General features: G+C 39.3%; 3 protein-coding genes across 11 annotated transcripts in view; 2 read left to right on the forward strand and 1 right to left on the reverse strand.

Moving 5' to 3' along the window:
• The first annotated feature begins 886 nt into the window (after window positions 1-886).
• sav1 (salvador family WW domain containing protein 1) lies at window positions 887-9,602 on the forward strand. 2 transcript variants are annotated; one of them, XM_044376104.1, is made up of 5 exons: window positions 887-1,009; window positions 3,936-4,412; window positions 7,466-7,736; window positions 7,863-8,018; window positions 8,807-9,602. In XM_044376104.1, exons 2-5 carry the CDS (start codon window positions 3,941-3,943, stop codon window positions 9,018-9,020), a joined length of 1,113 nt encoding a protein of 370 aa, XP_044232039.1. In that variant the 5' UTR covers window positions 887-1,009; window positions 3,936-3,940; the 3' UTR covers window positions 9,021-9,602. The 2 variants fall into 2 exon arrangements, with proteins under 2 accessions (XP_044232039.1, XP_044232038.1); XM_044376103.1 differs by having other exon boundaries at window positions 907-1,255.
• On the reverse strand, window positions 9,338-26,330 carry atl1 (atlastin GTPase 1). Of its 4 annotated transcripts, none has more exons than XM_044376100.1 (15): window positions 26,244-26,330; window positions 23,576-23,827; window positions 21,378-21,628; window positions 20,445-20,579; window positions 19,664-19,768; window positions 19,378-19,428; window positions 18,981-19,037; window positions 18,589-18,681; window positions 18,308-18,446; window positions 16,962-17,089; window positions 16,695-16,751; window positions 15,733-15,804; window positions 15,218-15,649; window positions 13,329-13,343; window positions 9,338-13,041 (listed from the first exon to the last, which is right to left on the reverse strand). In XM_044376100.1, the coding sequence occupies exons 2-15, from the start codon at window positions 23,643-23,645 to the stop codon at window positions 12,928-12,930; spliced, it is 1,719 nt and encodes a 572-aa protein (XP_044232035.1). In that variant the 5' UTR covers window positions 23,646-23,827; window positions 26,244-26,330; the 3' UTR covers window positions 9,338-12,927. The 4 variants fall into 4 exon arrangements, with proteins under 4 accessions (XP_044232035.1, XP_044232034.1, XP_044232037.1 ...); XM_044376099.1 differs by having other exon boundaries at window positions 23,570-23,827; XM_044376102.1 differs by lacking the exon at window positions 13,329-13,343.
• The window catches only part of map4k5 (mitogen-activated protein kinase kinase kinase kinase 5), a 31,659-nt gene continuing 31,148 nt past the window's right edge, over window positions 26,124-26,634 (forward strand). For all 5 annotated transcript variants that reach the window (XM_044376094.1, XM_044376095.1, XM_044376096.1 and 2 more), the window contains exon 1: window positions 26,124-26,521. The gene's annotated coding sequence lies outside the window, so the exon portion shown is untranslated. The remainder of the gene's footprint in view (window positions 26,522-26,634) is intronic.

The raw sequence follows: 26,634 nt of genomic DNA on the forward strand, positions 1-26,634 counted from the left end.
ATTTACATGTTATTTTTTTCTGTAAATTGTGCCCTTTTGTTTCAACGAACAAGTGGTGAAGCTCAGCTATCAACAATATTTTTGTTTGAGCCAGTGATGGAAGAAGTACTCGGATCCTTAACTGAAGTAAAAGTACAAATACAGCAATGTAAAAATACTCCATTACAAGTAAAAGTCCTGCATGAAAAATCCTACTTAAGTAAAAGTACATAAATATCAGCAGCAAAATGTAGTTAAAGTATTGCAGTGAAAGTAGTGGTTTGGGCCCTCTGACTGATATATTATTATATGAAATAATTAGATTATTAATACTGAAGCATCAGTGTTTAAGTTTAGTAAAGTGGTTCCCAACCAAGGGGTCAAGGCCCCACCAAAGGGTCTCCGGATAAATGTGAGGGGTCGTGAGATGATTAGTGGGAGAGGAAAGAAGAAAAAAACAAGTTATGTAAGACGTCAAAAACCAAAAAGGTTGGAAACTACTGGTTACATCTTTAACAATGTGTTGTATTTTAAAAGCTTGTTATATTATCCATTGTGTCAAATCTTCATCTGAAAAGTAACTAAAGCTGTCAGATAAATGTAGTGGAGTAGAAACTATCAAAGACCCCTAAACTGACACAAATTGCAGAAAGTGTATGAAACCCATGGCCAAAACAGTCATACATTCTGTCATTGTGTTACTTGGATGGAATTATAGTAACAATAAATTATTTTCCTTTTTGCTGGGAATCCCCTGGAACCCCCTCAAGGACCCCTGGGGGTCCCTGGAGTAGAAAATACAATATTTCCCTCTGAAATATAGTGGAGTGTAAGCATGAAGCAGCATAAATGGAAATACTCAAGTAAAGTACAAGTACCTCACATTAAACTCGAATACAGTACTTGAGTAAATGTACTCGGTTACTCTCCAGCTCGGTGGGCAGGACTGTACAGTAACCATTCCCGGTGAGGAGCAGCGCAGCTCAGAGCGGACCGGACCGCCGCAGGAAAGACGCATCCAGCAGCTCAGGTTAGCTGGCTAACTTGCTGCTAGCCAAATTTTTAAAAAGCTTAAAATGTTTCCTCTCCGCGCTTTGCAAACTGAACGGGATGGTCGCAGAGTCGAGGGATTGTGCCATGACATTACAGCGCCGTGTTGTTGATGTTTCCCAGCCTTGAGTTATGCTCTCGCGAAAGAAAAGTAAAAACGAAGCGTCGAAACCAGCCGAGGTACACGGGAAATATGTGAAGAAGGAAACGTCGCCGCTCCTGAGAAGTAAGCGCAACAAGTAGTTAGCCTGGTGGCTACAGTTAGCCTCAGCTAGCATGGTAACAAATGTTAACTTAAAGGGGCAAAAAGTAGTAACTTAACAATAGCCAACATGCTGGGGTGAATGTGTGGAAACATTTTGTGAGACTGTTGTGTCTCATAAGCTTGTAATCATCTGTTTAATCGCTGTTTTGTAGCTTCACCGTAACCAAACAAGTTGCTAACCTGGTAGTCTGATGCTAACTGAATGTTATGCTACATTAACGTCAGCTGCAATGTCTAATGTTTAACTTCTGAGATAACGGTAACCACCCCGAAATTTAGTAATTATACTGAACTACTTGATTAAATACATATTGGGGTGATATTAGTTTTATTTGTAACTGTTTTCTGAAGCTATACTCAGTGTAGTGGTTTACTGAAAAGTCAGATTTGATGCTACAGAGCTGACGTCTGTCCATTGAATGAGTGTTGTCATCTGTTCTGGACTCACTGAATTGATGTTAAACAAACTGTTAGTAAGGAAAACTGCATTTTTCTAAATAACTGACTTGTAATTTGCCGTATATCCTTATACCTGTTAGTACTGTTAGTTAAAATATTGCAGGAATGGTGGAAGAAGTGCTCATAGCACTTACTTTAAGGACACGTTCTCAATTTCTGTCCAGAACCAACAGTCAGGAGCCCAAATGACCATTGAAACATGTTTTTCTTGCTGTAATCATTCCTCCTGTTCATACTGGCCATTAGAAGATCCCTTCATAATGCACTTACAATGTAAATTATGGGTGAAAAAATCCACAGTCCTCCTTCTCTGCAAAAATGTATTTAAAAGTTTATCTAATACGAAGCTTTAGACGTCCAAATTAGTCAAATCAAGTAGATATCTTTCAATGTCTTTTTAGTACCAAAGTCCCTCTTTTTGTTACTACTACCGCAGCTCAACAGGAAAGCACTGTCTGAGGGAAAACAAAGAGGAAATTTAATGCTAAAAAGACTGTAAATGTGGCAGATATCCACTTGAAATGACTAGCTCAGACTGCTGAAGCCTCATATAAGCTTCACATCAACTTTTAGATACATTTTTGCACAAAATGACTGTGTGGACACACTGTGGAGTTTGGCACCCATCACTTACATTGAAAGCACATTTGAAGGAGATCTTTTAATAGCCAGTATGAACAGGAGGAATGATTACAGCGAGGAAAACCTCTTTCAGTGTTCATATGTTTGGAGACAGACTTGAAAAATTGTGAACCCATCCTTTAAGGAAAAGTATGAAAGTGTTTTGTCAGCAAAATGAACTTAAATATCAAAAGTACTCACTATGAAGACTGTATTATTGTTATTATCAATGTATTAAAGTGTTATGTGTGTCATGTTTTAAGAGTGTAATTGGTTAAGGTGCAGCTAATTTTAACTACTTTACTGTAGAGCTGCAACGATTAGTTGATTAATCGATTATTTTGATAATCGTTTTGAGTCATTTTTAAGGAAAAATCCCTAAATTCTCTTGTTCCAGCTTCTTAAATGTGAATATTTTCTGGTGTCTTAAGTCTTGTATGATAGTAAACTGAATATCTTTGAGTTGTGGACTCATTTTGGATTGCCTCTTGGGCTTTGGGAAACAATGATCAATGTTTTTTGACATTTAAAAGATCAAACGACTAATTGAGTAATTGAGAAAATAATTGACAGATTAGTCTAATGAAAATTTTAATTAGTTGCAGCCCTATTTTACTGCATATACTGTTCAGTAGTTAAATCAACACAATAACAATCATTGGATTTAATTATATGATTATTAATTTTGTAAGTAAAACATTTTTCTGCAGAGTAACTACAGCTGTTAAAGGTGCACTATGCAGGATTTGTTGGTTGATGTTTGTAAACAAACAGCCTTCAAAGTTGGCCCCTCCTCCCCGGCTTGACCAGAGCGAGCTCAGAGCACAGAGAGAGAGAGAGAGAGAGAGAGAGAGCAGCGGTGATCGAACAAGCTAGACTGTGAATGAATAGAGCAAGCGGCACGGAGCAAGTTATCTCATGACCCTCCTCACATAGAGCAGGTCAAGACCGTAGTCTTTGATTTACAGCGACCCAACATACCCCCATGAACAAGTACTCGGCGATGGGGGCAAGGAAAAACTCCCCTTTAATAGGAAGAAACCTCAAACAGAACTGGGCTCTAGGTGGCCGGCCATCTGCCTTAACCGGTTGGGTTGAGAGAGAGAGAGAGAGCGGAGACGGAGACAGCGATGTAACCTGGTCGCTATTCTACGAGTCCAGACCTCACACCTCTGCGTGCTGTTATTGGCTGGGGGCTACACACCCACTGCCCAAAGGTTGACGCCCAGTAGCATCCCGAACACAGAAAAATACTAATAAAATAATAAAATACAGGCAGAAAGCAGAGTCTGATTGAGAGCGATTACTTTTGTATGAGTCTAAATGTTGTTTTTTTAGGAAAATCCTGCATAGTTTACCTTTAAATATAATGGAGTGAAAAGTACAATATTTCCCTCAGGAATGTAGTGGAGCATAAGTAAAAAGTAGCATAAAATGGAAATACGCACAAGTACCTCCAAATTGTACTTGAATACAGTACTTGACCTGTTGATACGACTCATGTATTGTTGTGTTGAGTCAGTGACAGTTGTTGACACTTACACTGTTCACCTGGTTGCAGATCTTATGCCCTCATTCATCCGCCATGGACCCACTATTCCCAGACGCACAGAGGTCCCTCTTCCAGAGATGGGGCCCTCTTCCTACCCTGTGGCCCCCAGCCGGGAGCCTGTGGTGTCCCGCAACAAGAGCTTCCTCCGTACCCCTGTGCAGAGGCCCCCTCATGAGGTGGCCCGCAGAGAGAGCCACCGCATGTCAGCACCTCCATACCTGCCTCGCAGTCTGGGAGACCAGCCCCACGAGTATGGAGGCTCCTCACAGTCCTTCCTCACAGACGTGAGCCCCATGTCTGAGAACGGAGACGCTGGCCGGTATTATTACCCCTCTGAACCTTACTATGACAACCAGCAGCAGCGCCAGCCCAGGAGGGTCCCAGAACGCTTTCCTGAGGACTATAGATACTATGAGCACAATGAACACAACTTCCAAAGACTTCCACGACAGCACACTCCCCCGGCTCCAAGTAGACCCCCTTCAGGTAAACACGGAATGTGTTTTTGCTTTTTACTTTTTTAATCTGCAACTATTTTGATAATTAATTGTTTTAGTCATTTTTTTTAAGCAGAAATGCCAAATATTTGTTGGTTGCACCTTCTCAGATTTGATGATTTGAAGCTTTTCTGTGTCATACGTGATAGTAAACTGAATATCTTTGGATTTTTGACAGTTGATCAGACAAAACATGACATTTGAAGACATTTTTCACTATTTTCTTTTTTCATTTTATAAACAAAATGATAAATTGAGGAAAATAATTGTCAGGTTAAGATTATGATTATGAAAATAATCTTGTAGCAGCCCTGTATTGGTCAGAAATTTCTTCTATATATTGTTATATTAAACAAGTGTTTCTGACATGAACATGGAAGAGAAAAAGAGTACAAAATGTGACACAGGATAGAAGTTGCAGGCTTTAGTTGCACACATGAGTTTGGAAAATATATGGCAGGGAGTTGTAGTCTGTTGAGGGTCTATAATTCATCTTTTTATGGCTTTTTGTCAAAAAAAATTCGAGGTATGAAAGTGAAGCAGTGATGTTTGAAATCACACCAGCAAGTCTACAACTTCTTAGATTTGTCTTTGACTTTTTTTTTAAGGAAAACATTGTCAACGTTTGGGTCCATAAATAACGTTGCGGTTAAACTAAAGTAGCTATACTAATATATGACTACTGTTTTGAAACGACAAAGTAATATGGATTAGTTTTGGAGCGCTCATAGGGACTCTGAAAGGAAGTCAGGCCTCTGGTTTTCACTGAGCAGCACAAAAGACTGATTTTATTTCAGTCCTGCAGAGGAATTAAATATTTTCACGTTGTGCTCTACTGTAAACATCACTGTGACTCGAGTGTGTAATTTTCACGAGATTAAAAGTTTAGGGGAGGTCACAGGAATTTAGAGAACCTTTTATTTAGTGGCTGACTTGTCAATGTCACGCATATGGTTTAGTATGATGTCAGGCCTGCCTATCAGGTATCAGGCGTCTTGTTTGGGCTGAAGTTAAACAAGCATTACGGGCTATGCATTTTCACCTCTCTGTTTGCTGAATCTTTCTGCCAGCAAACTAGCAATTTAGCAGACCGCCCCCAGTCAAATGTCTCGGCCTCAGACTGCTCACTACTATGAATCATCTGTACTGCGTTTTGTATGCTCACATAGCAAACGTAAGGCTAATGCACGGAGTTGTAATCAGAGATGTTTTGAAGGAGTCATCCACCTAAACTTGTCTGACGGCCCCTTTGTTTTTGTTTTTTTTAGCCAGCATTACGTTTGCGCTGTAAAAAATGTAATTTTCACAAAAATAGTTTTAAAATATTCTAACATATGTGTTTGTGTACTTCTTATATTTATTTAAAACAAATCTGGCATTTTATTAGTGTTTATTTTAAATGGAAAAAATTATAGCTGCAACGATTAATCAATCTACAGAAAATAACTTTGGCAAATATATTTATAATCAAATAAATATAGTGTTTAAATCATTTTTCAAGCAAAAATGCAAAACATTTCTGGTTCCAGCCTCTCAAATGTGATGATTTGCTGTTTTTCTGTGACTTGAATATCTTAAAAGTTGTGGGCTGTTAGTCAGACAAAACAAACAAATAGAAGACGTCACTGAGGCCTGTAAGAAATTGTTTTCACTATTTTTTTTTTTTTTTTTTTTACATTTCATAGAAAATAATCATTAGTTGCAGCCCAAGGAAAAAAACACAAACACTGTGTAGTTTATTTTCTTTTCTTTTTTTTTTATTAACCCCACATAATTATTCTGAGCATGCGTGACACATGATTAGCAGCTCATTTGTTGTCTTTCCATTTTCCGTTGACTTTCTATAAACAGAAGCATCATCTGAGCTCTGGTCCCAGCAAAAGTTCCCCCGTTTCAGTAAACTGATGTTAACAGCATATTCTCCCAGTAGAAAATCCTGTTTAACCTCTTTAAAACAATGAGCAGCATCTCTATATGAATTTATTGTCAATAATCGGTGTTTGATTAATGTTTTTTGTCGTCACAAAGTTACACACTTTTGTTTCCTTGTAACTGCTGAATCACCAGTTGTAAACTAGTCTTGATTGTATCCAGTGAAATTCCTGTGATGCATTGAGCTTTAGGTCTGCAGTGAGTATGGCGGGCTGCCATATTTCTAAAGGAAAGGGCAGAGATGATGATGATGATGATGAGGTGGTGGTGGTGGTGGAAGAGGAGGAGGAGGAGGAGGAGTAGTGAATTTCTGCGGAGCGCTCGCACATTCCGTCCCTTCACTCACCAGCTGGCAAAGAGCTCCAGCGCTCTGTTGCTGTCACTCTCGTGCAGAATTTATCAGATTGAAGCCGCCATTTTGCTGAGATTCTTCATTCCCTGCACATTCTCGTGTGCTTTCAGCCCTTTCTGGGTCCCTCCAGGCTCATTCATTCTGACTCATGATAGTTCTCACTCCTCCGCCTAATTTGTCCACACAGCTGTTGGCAAAAATTCCTCGCTGACATTATTTCACCAATAAAAGCACAGAACCTGTTGAACGGACCGGCTCTGCTGTCTGCTCTTACTGAGTGTTTGGGAGTTCAGCAGTTTGTCATCGTCCAGTGAAAGCTCCTCTTGTGTGTGCAGAGATTTCTCTACCTTCCTGTCTGAACGTAACAACACTCCCATTTCCTACCATTCATCACACGATGTCGGTCAGAATAAGATGCTCCGTCACAATGGTCACGGAGTTGTAGGGGATTAGGAAACTCTGTCCACAATCACTGCAACACTTAAAACTGCATCAGTCATGTTTTAAGTGGTGATTCATTGCATTCCTCTCTTATCCTGTTGTATGCACAGTTGCCAAATCAGAATGACCTTTTTAAATGCTGTACATTCCTCTCCTTTAAATGACAGTTTCCCACACATGATGTTTTTAAGAGTTCTCCCAAAATATTTTTTCTTTCCCGGAGGCTCTATTTTCTGGCAGCTGCCCGGCTGTATGTTTGGTCAGACATCTCTCTCTCTCCCTCTAGGTTTCTAAAAAGAAATGTTTGTTTTCCTCAGGCATAGGTCGAATACAGGCCAAGTCTTTGGGGAACCTCTCTAGTCTGACGGGAGAGGACCTCCCTCTTCCGGCCGGCTGGACCGTCGACTGGACCATCCGTGGCAGGAAGTACTACATCGACCACAACACTAACACTACACACTGGAGCCACCCTCTAGAGAGGGAAGGGCTCCCTCCAGGCTGGGAGAAGGTGGAGTCGGCTGAGTTCGGGGTCTACTATGTGGATCACATCAACAAGAGGGCACAGTATCGTCACCCCTGTGCTCCAAGGTATGTCGTTAGTGTGAAAAATAAAAGTATCCTGTGTGAATTTTTTATTATTTTTTCAATCCCTCACTTTAAGACCTGAATGCTACATTTTGTGTAAATAGTAAATATGACATCGGTCTGTTTCAGTGTGCCTCGCTACGATCAGCCCCCTCCGTTACCACCTCCAGTGACCTATCAGCCGCGTCCTGCAGAGAGGAACCAGCCGGTGCTGGTGCCAGCTAACCCGTACCACACCGCCGAGATCCCAGACTGGCTGCAGGTGTACGCCCGCGCCCCCCTCAAGTGAGTAGTAGTATTTTCATCACCGATTAGTCTGACGGTTATTTTCTAGAAAATGGCGAAGAACGCCAGTTGCAATCTACAGAAGGTAAAGGTGACTTCTTCAACTTGCTTGTTTTGTCTGACCAACAGTCCTAAACCCAGAAATATTCAGTTTACTATCATAAAAGACAAGAAAGAGCAGCAAATCCTCATATTTGAGAGGTTGGAACTAGGAAAGGTTTGGCAGTTATGCTTAAAGGATAAAGCTGGTGATTTTCTGTATTTTTCTTATTGTCAACAAATCTCATGCGCAGAGCCAAACCAACAATGAAGTGATCCGACAATACCTACAAGCATTGTGTGTTTATACAAAACATGATTGCTGTTATTAGTCTTTGGAGCCGTTTCTAAACAAACTAACGGGACAGTGCAACAGTAGTTCAGTAGTTTTTTGATCAACAACGGAGGTCTACCGCACAGAGGAATATGATATATCAGACTTACACAATACTTTCATGGATCAGTTGATCGTTGGTTTGGCTCTGCACGAGATCGGTTGACAAGAAGAATAATATAGAAAATCACCACCTCAATTACTCCTTCTCTCCTTTTATTGGCACTTGCTACCTTTTTATGTCATTAACACCACCCAGTGTTTAAATGCTGTACCGCCCTCGGAAACCAGCAGGAATTTGTATTGTATTGTGTTTTTGGCGTGTGTGTGCTTTTGCACATTAGAACATGTTATACAAATAAGCAAAGACCCACTCATCAAATAAATACAATGAATCTCTTCCCTTTTACATCAGGTATGACCACATCTTGAAGTGGGAGTTGTTCCAGCTGGCAGACCTGGACACGTACCAGGGCATGCTGAAGCTGCTGTTCATGAAGGAGCTGGAACACATCGTCAAATCCTACGAGGCGTACCGGCAGGCGCTGCTGTCCGAGGTGGAGGCTCGCAAACAGCGGCAGCAGTGGTACGCCCAGCAGCCCAACAAGAACTTCATAGGGAACATGTGATGTGTGTGTGTGTGTGTGTGTGTGTGCGTGTGTGCGTGCGTGTGTGCGTGCGTGTGTGTGTGTGTGTGTGTGTGTGTGTGTGTGTGTGTGTGTGTGTGTGTGTGTGTGAGCGCAGCAGGGACTCCATCGCTGCCACACCTCTCTGAGGTTCCCACAGTTTGGGAGCGGTCAGGGTTTCCTTTTGAAATCATGATTGACTCTTAATTGCCTCTTTACCAAACACATCTGTGCCTTCGCTTAATCCAAATATATCAGCCAGGAAGTCAAGACGCACATTGGTGGTGGGGGGGCTCCTCAGGGGCCCCCCCTTTCCCCCCCCCCCCCATGTGACACTCAATGTATGAATGACTGTGTGACTGAAAAAAAAAACAAAAAAAAAAAAACTCCAATGAAGAAAAAGAACCTATAATGTGCTACATCTGGGGAGACTGCTTGTGGTGCCATTTACAGCCACTGCCCTGAGAGCTGAATTGCTGTATGGATTTTTTTGTTTTAAAGACTGAGGAGTACAGTCTGAAAAACTCTGGATATTTGTTCAAAAACATCCTGAGATTGTGCCTTTTTTTTTTTTTTTTTTTTTTTTTTTTAATAACATAAAACGCAGCATTTCTACAATGTCAGCTCATATCGCGTATACAAACCAGCTACTCCGTCGTTTTTTCCTCTGGGAGAAAAAGACAGGCAGCTTCTTCTAATTTGTTTCCGTATTAAAATACTTTTTGCCTTTTTGCTTTGTTACCCTCATAAACTGAAACCACACTTTTTTTACATTAAACAAAAAGTGTGCATTGTTCCTTTTTTTTTTTTTTTTTTTTTTTTTAATGACATATCCTTTATAAGACAATCCACCAAAACTTTAACAGATATTTAAGTTTTGATATGAAACACGTCTTTATTTAAAGACCTTGTCGGATGAAGCATCACATTTGATGCAGTGGTTTGAGCATCTCTCGGCTCTTGGCATTACTGTAAGTCAGGAATATTCTTGTGTGTGTTTATAATGAAACATAAATAAGCTACTGGAACTTTTTAAAAAACACTTCAAGAAGACATTAAGTTTGCCAAACAAGTGCAATTCAACTTCTTGTTTCATTCTTTCTGGATATTTCTAGCCTCGGTAATGCCTTATTTTTATGGACTGACACGTCTTTTCTGTGATTAAAATTGAAGTGCAGATTCTTGGAAGCTTATTCTAGTGATCACCGATCAATCACACACTTTTAAGATACTCAGAAATGTCTTTAAGCCATAGGTTTTTGTCTAGTCGAGGCTGGTGCTAGTTTTCTACAACTATTTGTCACTCATGGTAGGAAATATAAATAGTTTATGACACTATTACCTTTTAAAGTTACGTTCAGGTCACCTCATAAACTACCAGGAATTATATTTACAGCAAGAATAAGAAATACAAGTGTTTGATTGAACTTGTATGTGATTTCTGAACGTCCTAAAAAGAGCGTTTGATCGGTGGACAGTAGAGTAGGTTTTTTTTTTTTAAGAACCTCAGCTTTTTTGTTTCATGAGTCCTCCTCAATGCAAGAAGGTCTCAATTGCATCTTTTTTCAGAATGGTTTCACCAGTTTGTACATACCTAATTTTTGTGGATTGCAAATACAGGACATAAGCAATAAAGTCTGCAGTGAAGAAAAAAAAAAAACACAACCCTTTGAAACTACAGTTGTTGCCTCTTTGCTACACTTTCACATACACAGATTTCTTTAACAGACAAGTTTTGCAATGTAAAATAATTGAATACAGCCCTGGTATTGAGCATAATAAACTACTCAAGTCTGGTTTTCATTAATTTGGTCCAACTTTATTAGTTATTATTTCTTTGTAACTGAAATTTTGCAATGCGTGTGCTGAAACGTTAGCAGTGTTGACTTGGAAGAGGCTGATTCATTTGACCTGTCAGGACACTGAGGCTCCCACGATATCCGGAGTTGATTTATGTGTGGATGAGGGCGGCTTTAGGAATGAGTAGTTAAACCCAAGAATAATATGTTATTTTCTTTCTTTTTTAGCACATAAAGTCTTTGAATTAATAGTCAATTCGGAGTTTAAATGCAACACGATGTAAACAAATGCTACTCTGCTGACTTATGAATGGACAAAACGCTTGAAACAGTCATGAAAAAATATGATTTTTTTTAAAACCTCACGCTAGATGGTTCTTTGTGTGGAGGCCTCACTCATGTTGATTATACACTGTGGAAGACTGGAGAAGCCACTCTGCTGCAGTGCCTTTAAATTTTCAACCCTTGAGGTCAAACCTCAGTATAAACTTGCTAAATATGCATGACAGTGTTCCTGTACTGTCGGTGAGCAGATATACACGGGGGACGAGAGGGGGACGGGAGAAAAAAAAGAACATTTCTGACGCTGCAGCTGTATGTGATGCAAACATTTTTTACAGTGCTATGATTCAGGGTTATTCAATGAGCTTAAAAACAATAGCAACCACAGTTATACAAACGTACAGTAACAGTCTACGAAGCCAAAGTGTTCAAACACCAAAAAAAAAAAAAAGTGCTGTCACCATTACAAGCCTTTTTGTTTTTTAACGAATGCAAAGCTGTTTTTGGGGAACACAAAAGTCTGGCCGGTCCTCTTTCAACCATGCAACTTTTTTTTTGTTGTTGTTTTTTGTTGGTTTTTTTTTGTTTTTTTTTTTGTTCACAGATGATTCAACTTAAGTGTGTGAAGATGATGAAAGAGATCTGGAATGAGGATCCTTTTCCAAAACAGGCCAGTCGCCCCGCCTAATAACATCTAGCTTTGATTCCTCGGTGGCCACAGAATAGCTACATTCCACGGATTTGCTCGAACATTCAGTGAGGAACACAACAATGGTTTCAGCTGCCACCTCTACATCACAATGGAAACCAAACACACTCTTTTCCCTTCAGCCTCAAACGCCAAACACATATAGAGTATCACTGTGACGCTGCCTAATTACAAAACTGCAAGCAAAGACTATAAAGTGAGAGATAATGTCAGCTATGTTGTGTAAACTTTAAACCATTGTGTGTGTGTGTTGTTTTTTTTTGTTTTTTTGTCTCTTATTTGACAGAACATGCCAGCACAAAGCTATTTCCTGATCCACAAGTCTGTCAAAAGTAACACCAACCTCCGAAACAAAACGAAAATACCGTATACAACTCATGAATGTGCCATCGTAGCCGGGCTGCGAGTAGATGTGAAATCATCTTAACATGTTATGGCACGATACCACTTTGTCACAACTATTAAAACTCAAATTTTTTTTAAAAGGTATACCTGGTTTTTTTAGAGCTTAAAGATGACAGACATTAACAATTTACCATGCTGATGACGCTTGTAACGCTTCATTACTTAACATACAGTACATATTTTGGCTTTCAAACATTGTGTAGATATTGTTTTTTTTTTATATAAACAGCACTAAACTTCAAAGAACGGAACAATTAGTCACAAATGGGGATTTCACAGATTTGGCTATACTTTGAAAACTGTCGTCAAAATCGTGAGAAATGATGGGGGGAAAAAAAAACAAACAAAAAAAACTCGTCTGGTATGAAAATCAACAGCCGACTGGAGGTTGGATATGCTGAGGCCTCCTCCGGCAGAGCGCCTACAGTGTCTGTACAGCAGGTGTTAATTTGATTTCACAGACAAAAAGTGAGAGATGATGATGATGATTCAAAAGGCATCCATCGCTTGAAAGCAGGCGCCCACTGAGAAGATGCTCTGGCGTTGCCTATACATGAACATTACACAGTCCCTTATTAGATTTTAAAGTAGTGAATGTACCGGTGGGCCGCCCCAGCCAATACCAAGATAAAAGAGTGCCTGATAGGTGAGGATGATCCTCCCCTCCTCCTGTCCATCACCAGGAAGTCCCTGCTGTGGTTTGTCTGTGATCTGATCAGTCCCTCTTCCTGTCCTGCTCCTCCGCGACGTCCTCCATCTGCGGCCCCGGGAAGGCGTGGTGGTACAGGTGCCTGTGATTGGCCGCTACATTATACAGCTTGTAGAGAGCCTGCGGAGCGAGAGGCGAACCACAGTGGTTACAGGAAGAAGAATTTCACTCGTCAAAAAAAATCACTTGAGGAAAAAATGTCATGGCAGGGATACAACGGAGCAATTTTGGGAGCGATGCGGACGGGTAACGGTGACAAAAACAGGCAGCAAAGTCACATCTACTGGTATCTACAGGTTCATGTTTTTATGGAAGTATAAATTTGAGAGCCTGTCCGTGCTCGCCAAAAAAGTTGCTCTTTGTATTCCTGCCTTTGTGAATATTCCCACTTGGATTGCTCCACTTACCTCGTTTGTGCTCCCCTGAAGAGGCAGAGGAAGGAAAAATACATATTGTGAGCACAAACATACAGACAGGACATAACAAGTGAGGCAATAAGAGAGAAGATTCTTCAATAACAATGTCATGTTGTTGTTATGGATCTGGGTTTAATTTGTCTGCCACTGATTTAAAGGAGACTGTTGCCATCTAGTGGTTTAAACATATCACATACAGGATGTTACTGATACTGCATGTACCTGAGAGGACAGTATTTATTATTATCCATCTTTAATTATTCCCATTATCAATTGATTGTTTAAGTAAAGATTCAGTGGTTCACTGATTCAAGCTTAAATGTGAATATTTGTTTTTCTTAGTCTTCTATAATTCAGTGATACTGAATATCTTTTGGTTTTCTACTGTTGGTTGGACAAAACAAGCCATAAATAAGTGAACTGTAGGAGTTTGTAATATGTATTTTATGTATTACAATTAATTGCCTAATAGAGAAAGTAATTGGCAGTATAAGAGGATAAAGAAAATCCTCTTTGCCATAATCATAAACCTTGATTTCTTCATTTAATATAGAATTTGTGAGCAGTTTTTCATTTCTCTTTATCCTAAATATACTTTTCCATCAGTGAAAAACAGAATTTGTTTATTTTGTCATGCTGCACTGTTGCATTCATTTATAGTATCTACAGACTACAGAGCTGAAAACACGAGTCAGTTAGTTAATCGTTTAAGTCATTTATCAAGCAAAATGTCAAAGTTTCACCTGTTTCAGCTTCTCAAATGAGAGGAGTGTGTTGTTCTTGTTTTTTTTAATAATTGTAAAGTGAAAACATTTGTGTTTTGGACTGTTGGTTGGACAAAAGAAGCAACTTGAAGACAACACAGTGTGATCTAGAAATGTGTGATGGTCACGTACTGCTTTCTTGTGACAATATAAATATACAAAAGGACAAATTGACTAACTGAAAAATGGTCCATCGATTAATCAGTAATAAAATAATAGTTCATTGCAGCCCTACATCTAGGAAAGATTACTGTGTGCTTTTCTCCAGTCTACTTAACATCATTGAAGGGTTTTTATTTGGTTCAAAGAGTCCGAACCAGACGTTTGACCGTTTATGACCAATTTAGGCGTCTTTTTATCGGCTGACATTTCACACCAGAGCTGATTTTAAAGTTCTCCTTCTGAACTACAAACCCCCAAACAGACAGACACCGTCTTGTTTATCTGATACTAAACCATATACAGTATCCCAGTACATCCTCTATATACAGTATCCCAGTACATCCTCTATATACAGTATCCCAGTACATCCTCCATATACAGTATCCCAGTACATCCTCAATATACAGTATCCTAGTACATCCTCCATATGTACAGTATCCTAGTATATCCTCTGTATACAATATCCCAGTACATCCTCTATATACAGTATCCCAGTACATCCTCTATATACAGTATCCCAGTACATCCTCTATATACAGTATCGTAGTACATCCTCCGCATACAGTATCCTAGTACATCATCCATATACAGTATCCCAGTACATCCTCCATATACAGTATCCCAGTACATCCTCTATATACAGTATCCCAGTACATCCTCTATATACAGTATCCCAGTACATCCTCTGTATGCAGTACAGTATACATGTTGTGCAAACATGCATTATGTAATTTAATCTATATTTGTGTGTATCCAAGTTTGGTTTGGACCTGTCTATATATATTTTCCATGTGGGTGTGCACATATAAAATGCAGTGTGCAGACACTCTTGCTATCAATTTTGCATTATTAATAAACTGAACTTGAACTTAAGCACTGATTAAAATATTGATAAAGTTAAACAGCCAGATTTGTTTTGAAACTTAACTAATGATCATGTTTTCATTGACTTACCTGGTCCCACAGTGCACCAGCCACCTGGTCGATGACAGCGCCCAGTTCCCGGTATTCCCCAGAGTACCGGATGTAGGCCCAGGTGCAGAGAGTGATCAGTGCCAGACCCAGGATCATGTTACACAAGCTGGCAATGATGTCCACGCCCACAAAGCCTGTGATGCCCGCGGCCACGTACATGACAAAGATGACCACGAACAGGGTGGCCGGCGTGCGGGCAGCGTGGAAAATGTTCTTGGAGTCATTGTGCTTGATGTACTGGACAAACACCTCGTCGATTTCTCCCTCTAGCTGTTGCAGGTAGCGGCGGCTGAACTCCTCGCCTCCCATCTTCTTCACGCCCCGGAAAACCTGCAGAGCCTCTTCTCTGATGACGCTGTGTCGGGCCTGCAGCTCGCTGGGGGCCAGGAAGGGCCGATCACCCCCGCAGACCTGCAGACAGAGGAGAGCTTAAATGTAAAGGATTGTACAGCTGGTGAAACTTCCCTGTGTTTCCCCTTTGTGTTTGCACCCACCTCCTCCATTTTCTTGTTGTACAGATCCTTCGCAGCTGCAACTGCTGCCAAATTATTCGCCTCTGCTGTGGCCTGAGGAGAAGCACATGGAGACATAGTGTTAATTTGTTTTAGATTATATAAGATAAGATATGAAAAACTAAATTAAAGTGTCACAGCAGCAGAAGCACAGGAACAGATGCATTGATAAGAAAACTTTTTTAAAAATGACATGAACTATATTCAACTGAAACACGAAAAAATGTAAGTAAAAGGTGTTAAATATTATATATACCAACATAAATAGCAACTATAAAGAGATAGGGAGACAAAAGTGGTCACCAATTAAGTGAGAAAGGAAAGAAAGTTGCAATAAAATATACAGAAGCAGATAGCATTATGAACTAATAGTCAGTAATATGGATACACTATCTTAACCCCTTAACATCCACCCTTTTTATAGCATTTTCACCTATTTAGCATACCCTGATGGAAAAGCTCATAACACAAGAACTGTAAGGCCATGATTCATGTATTAGACTTCATTTGACAGGTGACATCTTCTAGTTTCTGGAAATGTGCTTGTTTAGCATGTGGCTAAAACACAAACAAAACTACATCGGTTCAAATAAGGCTCAAAAAAGTGTTTTTGGTCCTCATCTATAATGAGTCATATTTGAATAACAATAATTAGGACATGCTTTATGCCAGAACTATGCCGAACACCATATACCTTCTACATCTTGTCAACCTGTATAATATTCCAGACCTCTAGACCTAACCTTATGGGAGCTAGGGAGTTTTTAGTTTGTGGTGTCACTGGTGTCCCCGAACCTCTCCAATCATCTCAAATTGGCCTAATTGTGCCAATTGCTTTTACTGCATGATGCTACCGCTTAAAACTGGCTTAAGCAGGTCGCCAGCGACTCGGTGGATGTTAAAAGGTTAAACACAATGCTCTAAACACAGTAAGAGAAATGTACCTGTAGCATGGATTTTGGATGAGGCAGCTCCTCACCTTGGTAGATTTTGATGTATGCCTGAAATCACCAGAGGAATAACAAAAATCTGAATGAATAAAAATCATCAAGAAACATAAATATGTTTGGTCTTGTGCTTAAACATACAACAACAGTAACTGATATACATATAGAGAGTTTTAATTACAAAAGATAAAATATCTCAGAATAGTCAACATTACAAGAAAATGCAAAGTGTTGTCTTGTGCATGTCATAGTCTTGTGTCTGACCTTGAAGTACTCCAACAGGCCTCTGCAGGTGATTTTGCTGCCGTTGATCTCCTTCACGTCGATGTTGCGAGGACTCAGCAGCCAGGGGACCAGAACCTTCAGGTTGTTTATGAACTCGCCGTCGATCTCTAGACGAGGAGGAGAGGCAGCGGCTGGTGAGTATTTACAACAATATGTGCAGGAATTCAACAGTGTTTGCTCAGTTTTACTCTGATCTGGTGGTTTGTGCAGAGGAAGAAAAAAAAAAAGGTGGGAAAGATCAGCACTAAGATCATCAAACAGCTTGTTTCCCCCGAGATCCGGTTCTCAAAAACTCCAGTCAGTGAAACCACCTGGTCATGCACAATTCATAAAAACCTTCCTCCGTCATTCAAAGAACAAAGAACATCAGGTATTATACTGAAGTACAAATGTATGATACTTGTACCTCACTTCAGTATTTCCATTTTATGCTACTTTATATAAATCTAGACCGCTACAATTCTGAGGGTAAATATTGCACTTTTTTAACCACAACATTTATCTGACAGACATAGTTAGCAGTTACTTTACAAATTAAGAATTTGCATACAAAACATACTATGATTTTATAAAATGTGATGTATTATAAAGGATTAAACTACCAAACAGTATACAAGATTAAAATTAGCTCAATTGCAAAACTACAAAAGTGAAAAGTCTTCTTACACATGAAAACACTTACAGGAGTAGTTTTACTTCTGATTTAAGTGAATTTTGCCAATTATTCTTACTTAAGTTACATTTACTTTGAGTACATTGAGTATTTTTATAGTGTAGTATTGCTACTTTTACTCAAGTAAATGATCTTGTTACTTTTTCCAACACTGTATTTATACCTATTTTACCTGTAGAATCCATACAGTATTGTTTAAAATCTGTAGATATACAGTATGTTTATCCTTCTTATAGTAATAATGTGTTATATATGTTGTCAGTACAACTGGTCAGATTTCAAAAAAGAAACATACGGTTTACTTAAAGTTACTTACATTTCTTTTTATGTGTAATGCATTACTTATGAATAAAGTAGTATTCTAGGTAGTACAATTGTGCACCACTTATGCTCATTGTATACAGTATAGTACTGCCTAAATCCTTTTCCCTCAATTACCTAATTAAAAGATTTTCACTGATTTTACATTGTTAATGTTTACTGTAACACATAAGAGCAGCCAATCAAATCAATTTGTTGTATTTATGAAAGTATTTTTCCTAAATGTTTTTCTGAATGAACTCACTTGAGGTCAGAAAATGTTGGACTAGAAAACACTGCGACTCTGTGCTGAAACAGTCACATGTTGTACTGTAAGACAGAGGAAGTTTACCTTTAATCCTTCCATCAAAGTGTGGGTTGGTGGCCACTTTGAGGCCGGGGTGAGGCATCAGGAAACAGGAGATGTTAGTGAAGCAGGAGTGGATGTGTTTACGCACGTTCTGCAGCTCTTCATGCTGGTTCTCTGAGATCTACAACACAAACACGACCGCAGGAATCACTTTTTAAATGTGCTTCAGTTTGGTTCAACTACACTCATGTGGATCTGTAAAGCTATTGTTATTAAAAACTATACGTTATCCATGAAACATTCAGCACAGTAAAAACACACACCTTGAGTCTCTTCTCAAGGAACTTCATGCCTCCGTCCTGTCCGTATGGAAACTCGTAAGGAAAACTCCAGTCTCGAATAAGGAAAATCATGGACTAGGAAAGAAATGTGCCGTGTCACTCTCATTCTTAACATCATGCTCATATTTGCAAATAATTCACAGCATTTGTTTTAGTTGTTTGAGTATTCAACAACTGTTCACTTTCAAACCCTTTTCAGTGATTATCAGAAGTTTCCATTACTCATTAAATTATCTTACGTAACAATCTTCCATTCAGTATTTCAAGCTGCTTGAAAAAAATACCAAGAATTATTTAGAAAATGTATTTTACTGATATTTGTATGCAATCAGCACACTGTTGCAGATCCAGCAAGTGAAAATGATATATGTTACCTGGAAAGGTTTGAGGAACGTCTCCTCCATCGCTAGTCTGCCGTACTCAGTGAAAAGCTGAAATAAAATGGACAAGAACATAAAAACTCTAAGAAAGTTATGTGAAATGCTGAGTAAATAGCACAATCATTTAAAAAAAATCAAAGATCAACATATAATTAAAAAAAAAAAGTTTTGTATATTCTGGGTCACTTTAGGAAAAGTCAGGCTAACAGAACTTTTAGGTTTTGGGTGTTTTTAATGCTCTCAAATGTAAAAATGAGTCTAATTTGACCTGAACAGGAGCCAAGACATATATGGCCAAATACTACAATACATTTTTTCTTACAACAGGTTTCAAATCTTGATCTTGCTCTTTAAAAACTGTATTATGCATTTAGGAAATGTTGAGAGTTACCTGCAAGTGCTGAAGGTCGTCTTCTTGTACATTCTGTGAGATGTTGTAAACCTTAAAAAAGGCAAAAATATACAGAATAGTTACTTCAAAGCAGCTCCAAGTGGAAGGAAATTGCACAGTCAAAGAACAAAAACGATATTATGGAGTGATTTAATGATCAAAAATGCCAAAAACGCCTATTCTTATAAGCCTACATACTGCATATGTTCCTAATTTATATTCATACATAAATATGCATAGTGTTTACTGAAGTGAAGCTGGGTCAGATGCGTCAAAGTCATTGTACCTGCATTGAGGTTATCATGGTGCTCAGAGCGAACACAGTGGCTGAATCCCTCAACGTCGACTGGCTGTCGAACGTTCCCTGTGTGTCCATGAGCAAGACGGCAACCTGCGTAACGAGACAGATGAAGTCATTGACCTGCGCTGAAAGGTAATCTGTACTGTATGTTTCTCATGCCTCAAGTGAGGTGTAATGTAGTGAGTGAAGGACAAGACGAGCACGTGGAACATGCAGTACAGGCGTGGAAAATGAGCTCATGAGTTGGCTTTGAATGTAGTTTAAGAGATCTGGAATAATGGAAAAATGGTTATTGAATTTTAAAAATAATATAGACAAAGTGAGATTAAATCTAAACACCAGAGACACTCATTTGTTTTGAGATTAGAGATTTTTGTCTGACGCAGGTATAAAAGAAGTTACATGTCTATATGAAATGGCATAAAAAAGGGATCTTCTAATGGTCAGTATGAAAAAGAGGAATGATTACAGCAAGAAAAACCTGTTTGAATGCTCATATGGACACATGACTATAGTTTTAAGACGGACTTGAAAAATTGTGGACGCGTCCTTTAACTGGCCAAACTGGCCAACTCCTGAGTGTGAAAGTGTGTATCTATACTAATAAGAATGTGAGAAGAACTGTTGCAAAAATGAATAAAACTACAGAGGGTGGAAGTTCAAAGCAAAGAGGAAAAGGAAAGAGAATTGTGTATCATATTGAGTTATGTCACATTGTGCCTCATTGTATTCAATAGTCTACTTGACATTAATACACAGACTCCACCTTTGTTCCATCTGGCTTGTCCACCAGGAAGACCTCACTCCAGATCTGGATCCCTGTAGTCTCCCTCTCTGAGCCCCCCCTCCAGGAGAAGCCGGTCAGAGGCTCGTCTGAATGCCCGAGCCAGTCGTCAGATGCCTGAGCACCGTGAGATCAGACGGGTTAGTTCATAGTTGGAAGTTCTTTCCTCACTACAGCAAAAGGGTCTAAAACCTGAAGTTACATCTTATTTGCCATTCCCATTTTTTCTCTGATTTCCTATCTTCATTTAAAGGACCTAAAGTTGGCCAGAAGGTTGTCGGTTCAATCCCCGGACCAGCAGGATAAATCCGGGTGGGGAAAAGTGAAAAAGCAGCACTTGACCCTCATTACCAGCACTGAGGTGTCCTTAACCTCAGCTGCTCTAGTGAAGCTGCTCAGTGCCCAGCAGATCAGACTGTTGTGGTTGTACTGGGCGGCTTCCAGGTGCGAATGTGTGTAACTGTGTGAATGTGAAAGTCATCAGAGCGTTCCTGCAAAAGAGAGGCTTCCTCTCAGTGAAACTTTCCTGAATAAATAAGGGATTTAAAAAAAAAAAAAAGGAAATTCATTGCTGCCTCCTGTCAGAGCTGCCACCACTGGAAATGTGATTAGTCTGGGTTTAAATGTCCAGCGATGAGCTTAATAAGAGACTTTTCCATCGTCACATTTTCTGGAGAGAAAGCTGATTATCTTTTCAATGAAAGTAAAATATCAGCAAAAGGTCAGATATTGGCAGCTTTAGCGGAAGAATGCAAGTTCTGCTTTTGGTCAAACTCCAATATGCAAAAACTCTGCAAATTCTTTAAAACATGCAGCCTTCACTGAAAAAGCTTTTACCTTTTGAACAGCAGGAAAACAACTTACGTCACACTAACAGACCCAAAATCTCAACTCCATCGTTGCACGGACACTTACATGGTTGTACATGTAGCGCAGCATGAAGTCCATGAGGAAGGACTTGCCCTTGCGGAAAGCACCGGCCACAGAGATGGCCACCACCTCTCGGTCTCTGACCTCCTCCGCCAGCAGGATGCGACTCAGTGCCGCCTCGTCCAGCTCGAAGGTGTGGTCGTCTTTGACCAGAAGCACCTGGATGGGCCGGGCTCGTCCGTCCGGCTCCTCCTCCTCTGAGCTCCAGTCGTAGACATTTTTATCACTGAGGGACCCTGTGGGAGAAGTCAGAGGAGAAAGGAGATTAAAGTAATGTATCAGTGCTCTGGAGAAAACCTAACTAATCATAATCATGAATCTTTGATATAAGAATGAGTTAAATTAGCATGTTGATATGTTTTCTACATCACTACTTGTAATTATAAGTGAAAAGTCAACTAATATGTTATTGTATGAGCGAGCTAAAAGCCAGAACTACTTCATAGTGGGGAGAAAACTGGTCCATTAAGCCAAGAAACAGGAAAGACAAGTCCATGATTACTTCCTGTTAGCCTCAGATCAATAGCTTCGCCTGAGAGCTTGTTAATACTAATAATGAATCATGCTCTGCTATCCATCCCATCTGTCTGCATCCAATGAGATCATGTGCATTCAGAGCTTTTTCCGGAGCTTTTCCAGGCAGTGACTCAGTGTGTTTCCAATCTCTGCTGTCTCATGTAGAGACTGTGCAAGCTGCATGACCGTCCTGATACAGAGACCGGAGGCTTTTTTAGCTCTTAAATCCCTTTCTTGTAATGTACGCTTTATGCTAGTGATTCTCAAAGTGGGGTCTTTGAGGGGTTCCTAGGGGTCCTAGGAAAAAAGGGGAATCATTTATTTTCACTATAATTTCATCCATAAGTAACACAATGACAGTAGGTTTCATGCACTTTCTGTAATAAAACATCTAAAAGCATAAAGTCTCATCAGATGGGGGTCTAATTTGTGTCAGTTTAGGGAAAAAGTTTGGGAAACACTGATTTATGCTACAACAAACTTGGTACAGGCGGTGGCACAGAGTAGGAAAAGAAGAAAATCCTCAAGCAACAACACTCACTCTGATCTGTGTGGCTGCGATGGTGATTTTGAGAATGAAATTGTAAATTAAGCATGCTTCTAAGTCTCATAAATGCACTGTGACACATTAAAGAGTAGCAGGCACATTTTTTTTTTAGGGAGGGGGGGGGGAGCTTGTTCAAAGATTAATGAAGGGTGCCAAGAATGCACGGTGAATAATTTAAGGAGGAATCAGCCAAGGTTTCCTCCTCACAAGCCTGAAGAAGACTGTCTGACTTCACCTCTTCTCCTGCAAAGGCCTCAGCCGAGCCCAGTTAACCTGATCATGTTGCTGTCCTTAAAACAGCCGAAGACGTCAGAAGCATCGTATGCTTAAAGTGGGTCAGTCCAGATAAACTCTCTAATGACAAACAGCAGCATTTCCCCTCCTTTTTTCCCCCCTACACTCCTGATTCAATCCTTTTTTTCCCTTCCTCCCTTGCAAGCCTGCATTAAAAGTTAACATGGACCACAGAGTGATGTCAGTGACAATTAGGATGCTTGTTATCATCATAATCACTGTGGTAGAGGTGATAATGATCACAGCAATAACGATTAGGATAAAGATGATGGTCATGAGGATGATGACAAGCTATTTACTGATGCAATATTACATAATTTCATGCTAGATGCACCATATAACATCATATGAGGCTCAGTGTGATAAACAGTAAAATCAGAAAGGTTATTTTCAGGCCTTTTGGGGCCTGGACCGCCCCTTAGGGGTATTTCCTGTATGCTGGTTATTTGATATATTATATATTTAATTTTTCCACCACTGATTTTGATAGTAAAGCATAATTTCTAAAGCTAAAAATGTCTGTTTGCTTATATTTGAATGAACATATGGGCGATTCTCCTGCAGTGACACACAGAGACAAGATGTATTTACCACCAACAGGAACATCACGTAATATCAGCATCAAGATAAACAGACACTGGAGGAAATTTTTGTCGAAACGCAAACAAGCCCTTCATCATGGAGTCTAAAATAAACGTCTAATTGGCCGCACTGATTACACCCTCGCCCCGACAGAAATAAAAAATGTATGTGCGTCAAGGTACCGTGATGTATGTATATTTATATATATATATATATATATATGAAATGTTGTACGTACACTCACCCCAGCTGTCTCTGTCTTTACGGTGCTTCGCCATAATACTGTCCTTATGTCCCTCTGTTTGTCTGTTCATGCACGGCCCTAGTCGGTGGTCATGGGTGTCGGGGGTTGGGAGGATGCCCTATCTCCACCAAAACGATGCTCGCATCGCAGGAGGATGATGGAGCTTTTTTATTCCCAGCGCTTTGCAGGGGTCACACATATCACCAGGGGGCGCTGTTGTCTGTTGTTCACTCCCGGCTGTAGAGGTGGCGGCTTCACAAGAGAGAAAAACATCCTGTGGTTTAGTGTCAATTTTTTTTTTTTGCTAAAATAAACCCAACCGCCTAGTATCGCCCGAGCATTTACGACACGTCTCTTTCATTACACTGAAAATACTTGACTGCGTTATCAGCTGCTGACGGTAGGTGGCGGTAAATACACAGAAATTAGAACGCATGCTGCTTTCACGTACTATCGTAAATGTGCGGATTTTAAAGGATAGGTTCACAATTTTTTTTAAAGTCTGTCTTAAAACAACAGTCAGGTGGCCATATTAACACTGAAAGAGGTTTTCCTCGCTGTAATCATTCCTCCTGTTCATACTGGCTATTAAAAGATCCCCTTCAAATGTGCTTTCAGTGTATTTGAAGGGGGACAAAATCCAATCATTTTGTACAAAAATGTATTTAAAAGTTCATCTGAAGCTTATGTAAGGCTTCAGCAGTCTGAGTTAGTCATATCAAGTGGATGTCTGCTACATTTACAGTCTTTTTAGCTTCAAAATCTGTCTCCCTTGGACAGTGTTTCCCTGTTGAGCTGCAGTAGAAATATAGTAACATAAAGAGGGACTCATTTGGATGGCTGAAGCTTCATATTAGCTTCAGATAAACTCTAAAATACATTTTACACAGAAGGAGGACTGTGGATTTTTGTCCCCCATCACTTACATTGTAAGTGCATCATGAAGGGATCCTCTAATGGTCAGTATGAACAGAAGGAATGATCACAGCAAGAAAAACCTGTTTCAATGTTCCTTTTTGGTGCCTGACTGTTGCCAACATACTGGTATAGTGGACAGTGGTAGAAGAGGTATTCAGATCCTTTACTAAAGTAAAAGCAGCAATACCACAAATTAAAAATATTATATACAGGTGAAAGTCCTGCATTCAAATTTCTAGTTAATAAAATAACTACACAGTATCATTAGCATAATTTACGTAAATATCCTGTCCAACTTTTTTTCTTTTTTTATTTCTTCTTAAATTACACAAAGTAATCAAAGAAAAGACATCGATGTGGATGCTGTCACATAATCGTCTGGTGGAGGCACAGTGGAGCTACATGACATACAAGGCTCAGGCTTCTATTCATTGTACTGGCTTTGTATCAAGATACAAGGTTAAGTACAAGTACCTTAGAAATATATTTAAGTATGGTACTTGAGAGTAAATGTACTTAGTTCTTTCCACCACTGGGACTGTGCAAGGCTGAAGTTATTGTGATATTAAATGTAGAGTTTAAAACACAGAACTGCTGCCAGTAATAAGTACAAAAAGTGATGTGTACAATATATTACAAGAACTGCCAGATTATTAGTTTGTCCTTGTTTTTCTGAAACACTTCTCTCAATTAAAAAAAAAATCCTTTTGTAATTGTTTTAGGGCTGCAGCTAACGATTATTTTCATTATCGATGAATCTGTTGATTATTTTCTCGATTAATCGATTAGTCAAATGAAAAATGAATCAAAAAATGGTCAAAAATGTCAATGACTGCTTCTCTAAGCCCAAGATGTAACCCAATATGTCATTTTTGTCCCAACCAACCAAAAGAAGTACAGTTTACTATCATAGAGGACTAAAGAAACCAGGAAATATTCATATTTAAGAATCTGGAACCAGAGAATTTGAGCATTTTTTTTTCTTTTTTCTTACAACTCAAATAAAAAGCGGATGTTGTGGACTTGCATGTGAATGATTAGTTGGAGTAGATTGCCATGAACTTATAACCTGTTACCTAATTTTCTGTTAGTTATTACTTTTTACTCTTATGTAACCCCCTGTTTGTCTGTTGTCTTGTTTATGGATTAAGAAAAAACATTTTTATTTTAAATTAAAAACCTGTAGTTTGGTAATATTCATCATTTAAGTAGGGTTTTTTTTTTTTTACATTATTAGTATTACTTTAAGTCTTGTTGCTGTATTTTCTTTTAAGTATTTTTGAATTTTCCATTTAAGTCTTACTTAACGGTTTGTTTGTGCTCTATTTTACGCGTTTCTTTTCTCTCTTACTGCAAATATATACATAATAGGGCTTGAATATGTACATAGGTTATCTATACAGTGTAAGAAACAGGTGATAAATGTATTTACTTCTGCAAAAAACCGACTCAAAACCATTAGTCGAATACCAAAATAGTTGCCGATTAATTTTCTGTCAGTCGACTAATCGTTGTAACTCTAAATTATATTATTATTATTATTTTATCCTAGAATATGTCTGTGAGACCAGACATTTTGTGGTGTATTCATTTTTTATGTCGAGATGTTCGATTTAACGAGGAGCTCCTGAACGCGGCATCAAAATCCTGTAACTGACTCCACAGAGATTAGCAACAGACTGTTGCTTTTTCGGCTGATGTTTTGCTTATAAAATTAGGAACAATACTTGACAATATTCATGTAGCTTACCGTTAATAGTTCACACATGAGTCTGACGCTTCTCTAAAGCTGTCGACAAAAGGGAAATGACATGTCAACGGCAAAACTCAACGCGAGGACTGAACTCGTCGTTGCACTGAAGGAGCGAACAGCAAGAGCCAACTGAAGTTTACTACTGTTTCGTCGATAACAAAGGGGGACGCTTTTCCTTTTTTTGTGCGATTTTTCGACGCCATCGTGCTGCTAAATGCCTCGGGAAGATTTTAAAATGCAACACGTACTCGTCCGCGGTGTCTGTATCGTAAAAGGTAAGCACAAGTTGAAGTTATAAAGCAGGAGAGAGGCTAAGTTAACGTTTGCTTGGTTAGCATTAGTGTTAGCTGCTAAAGCCCCTAACTCGCCCTATTCAGAGTCATGGTAG

This window comes from Thunnus albacares, chromosome 15 (genome assembly GCF_914725855.1).
Source record: "Thunnus albacares chromosome 15, fThuAlb1.1, whole genome shotgun sequence".
Lineage (NCBI taxonomy): Eukaryota > Metazoa > Chordata > Actinopteri > Scombriformes > Scombridae > Thunnus > Thunnus albacares.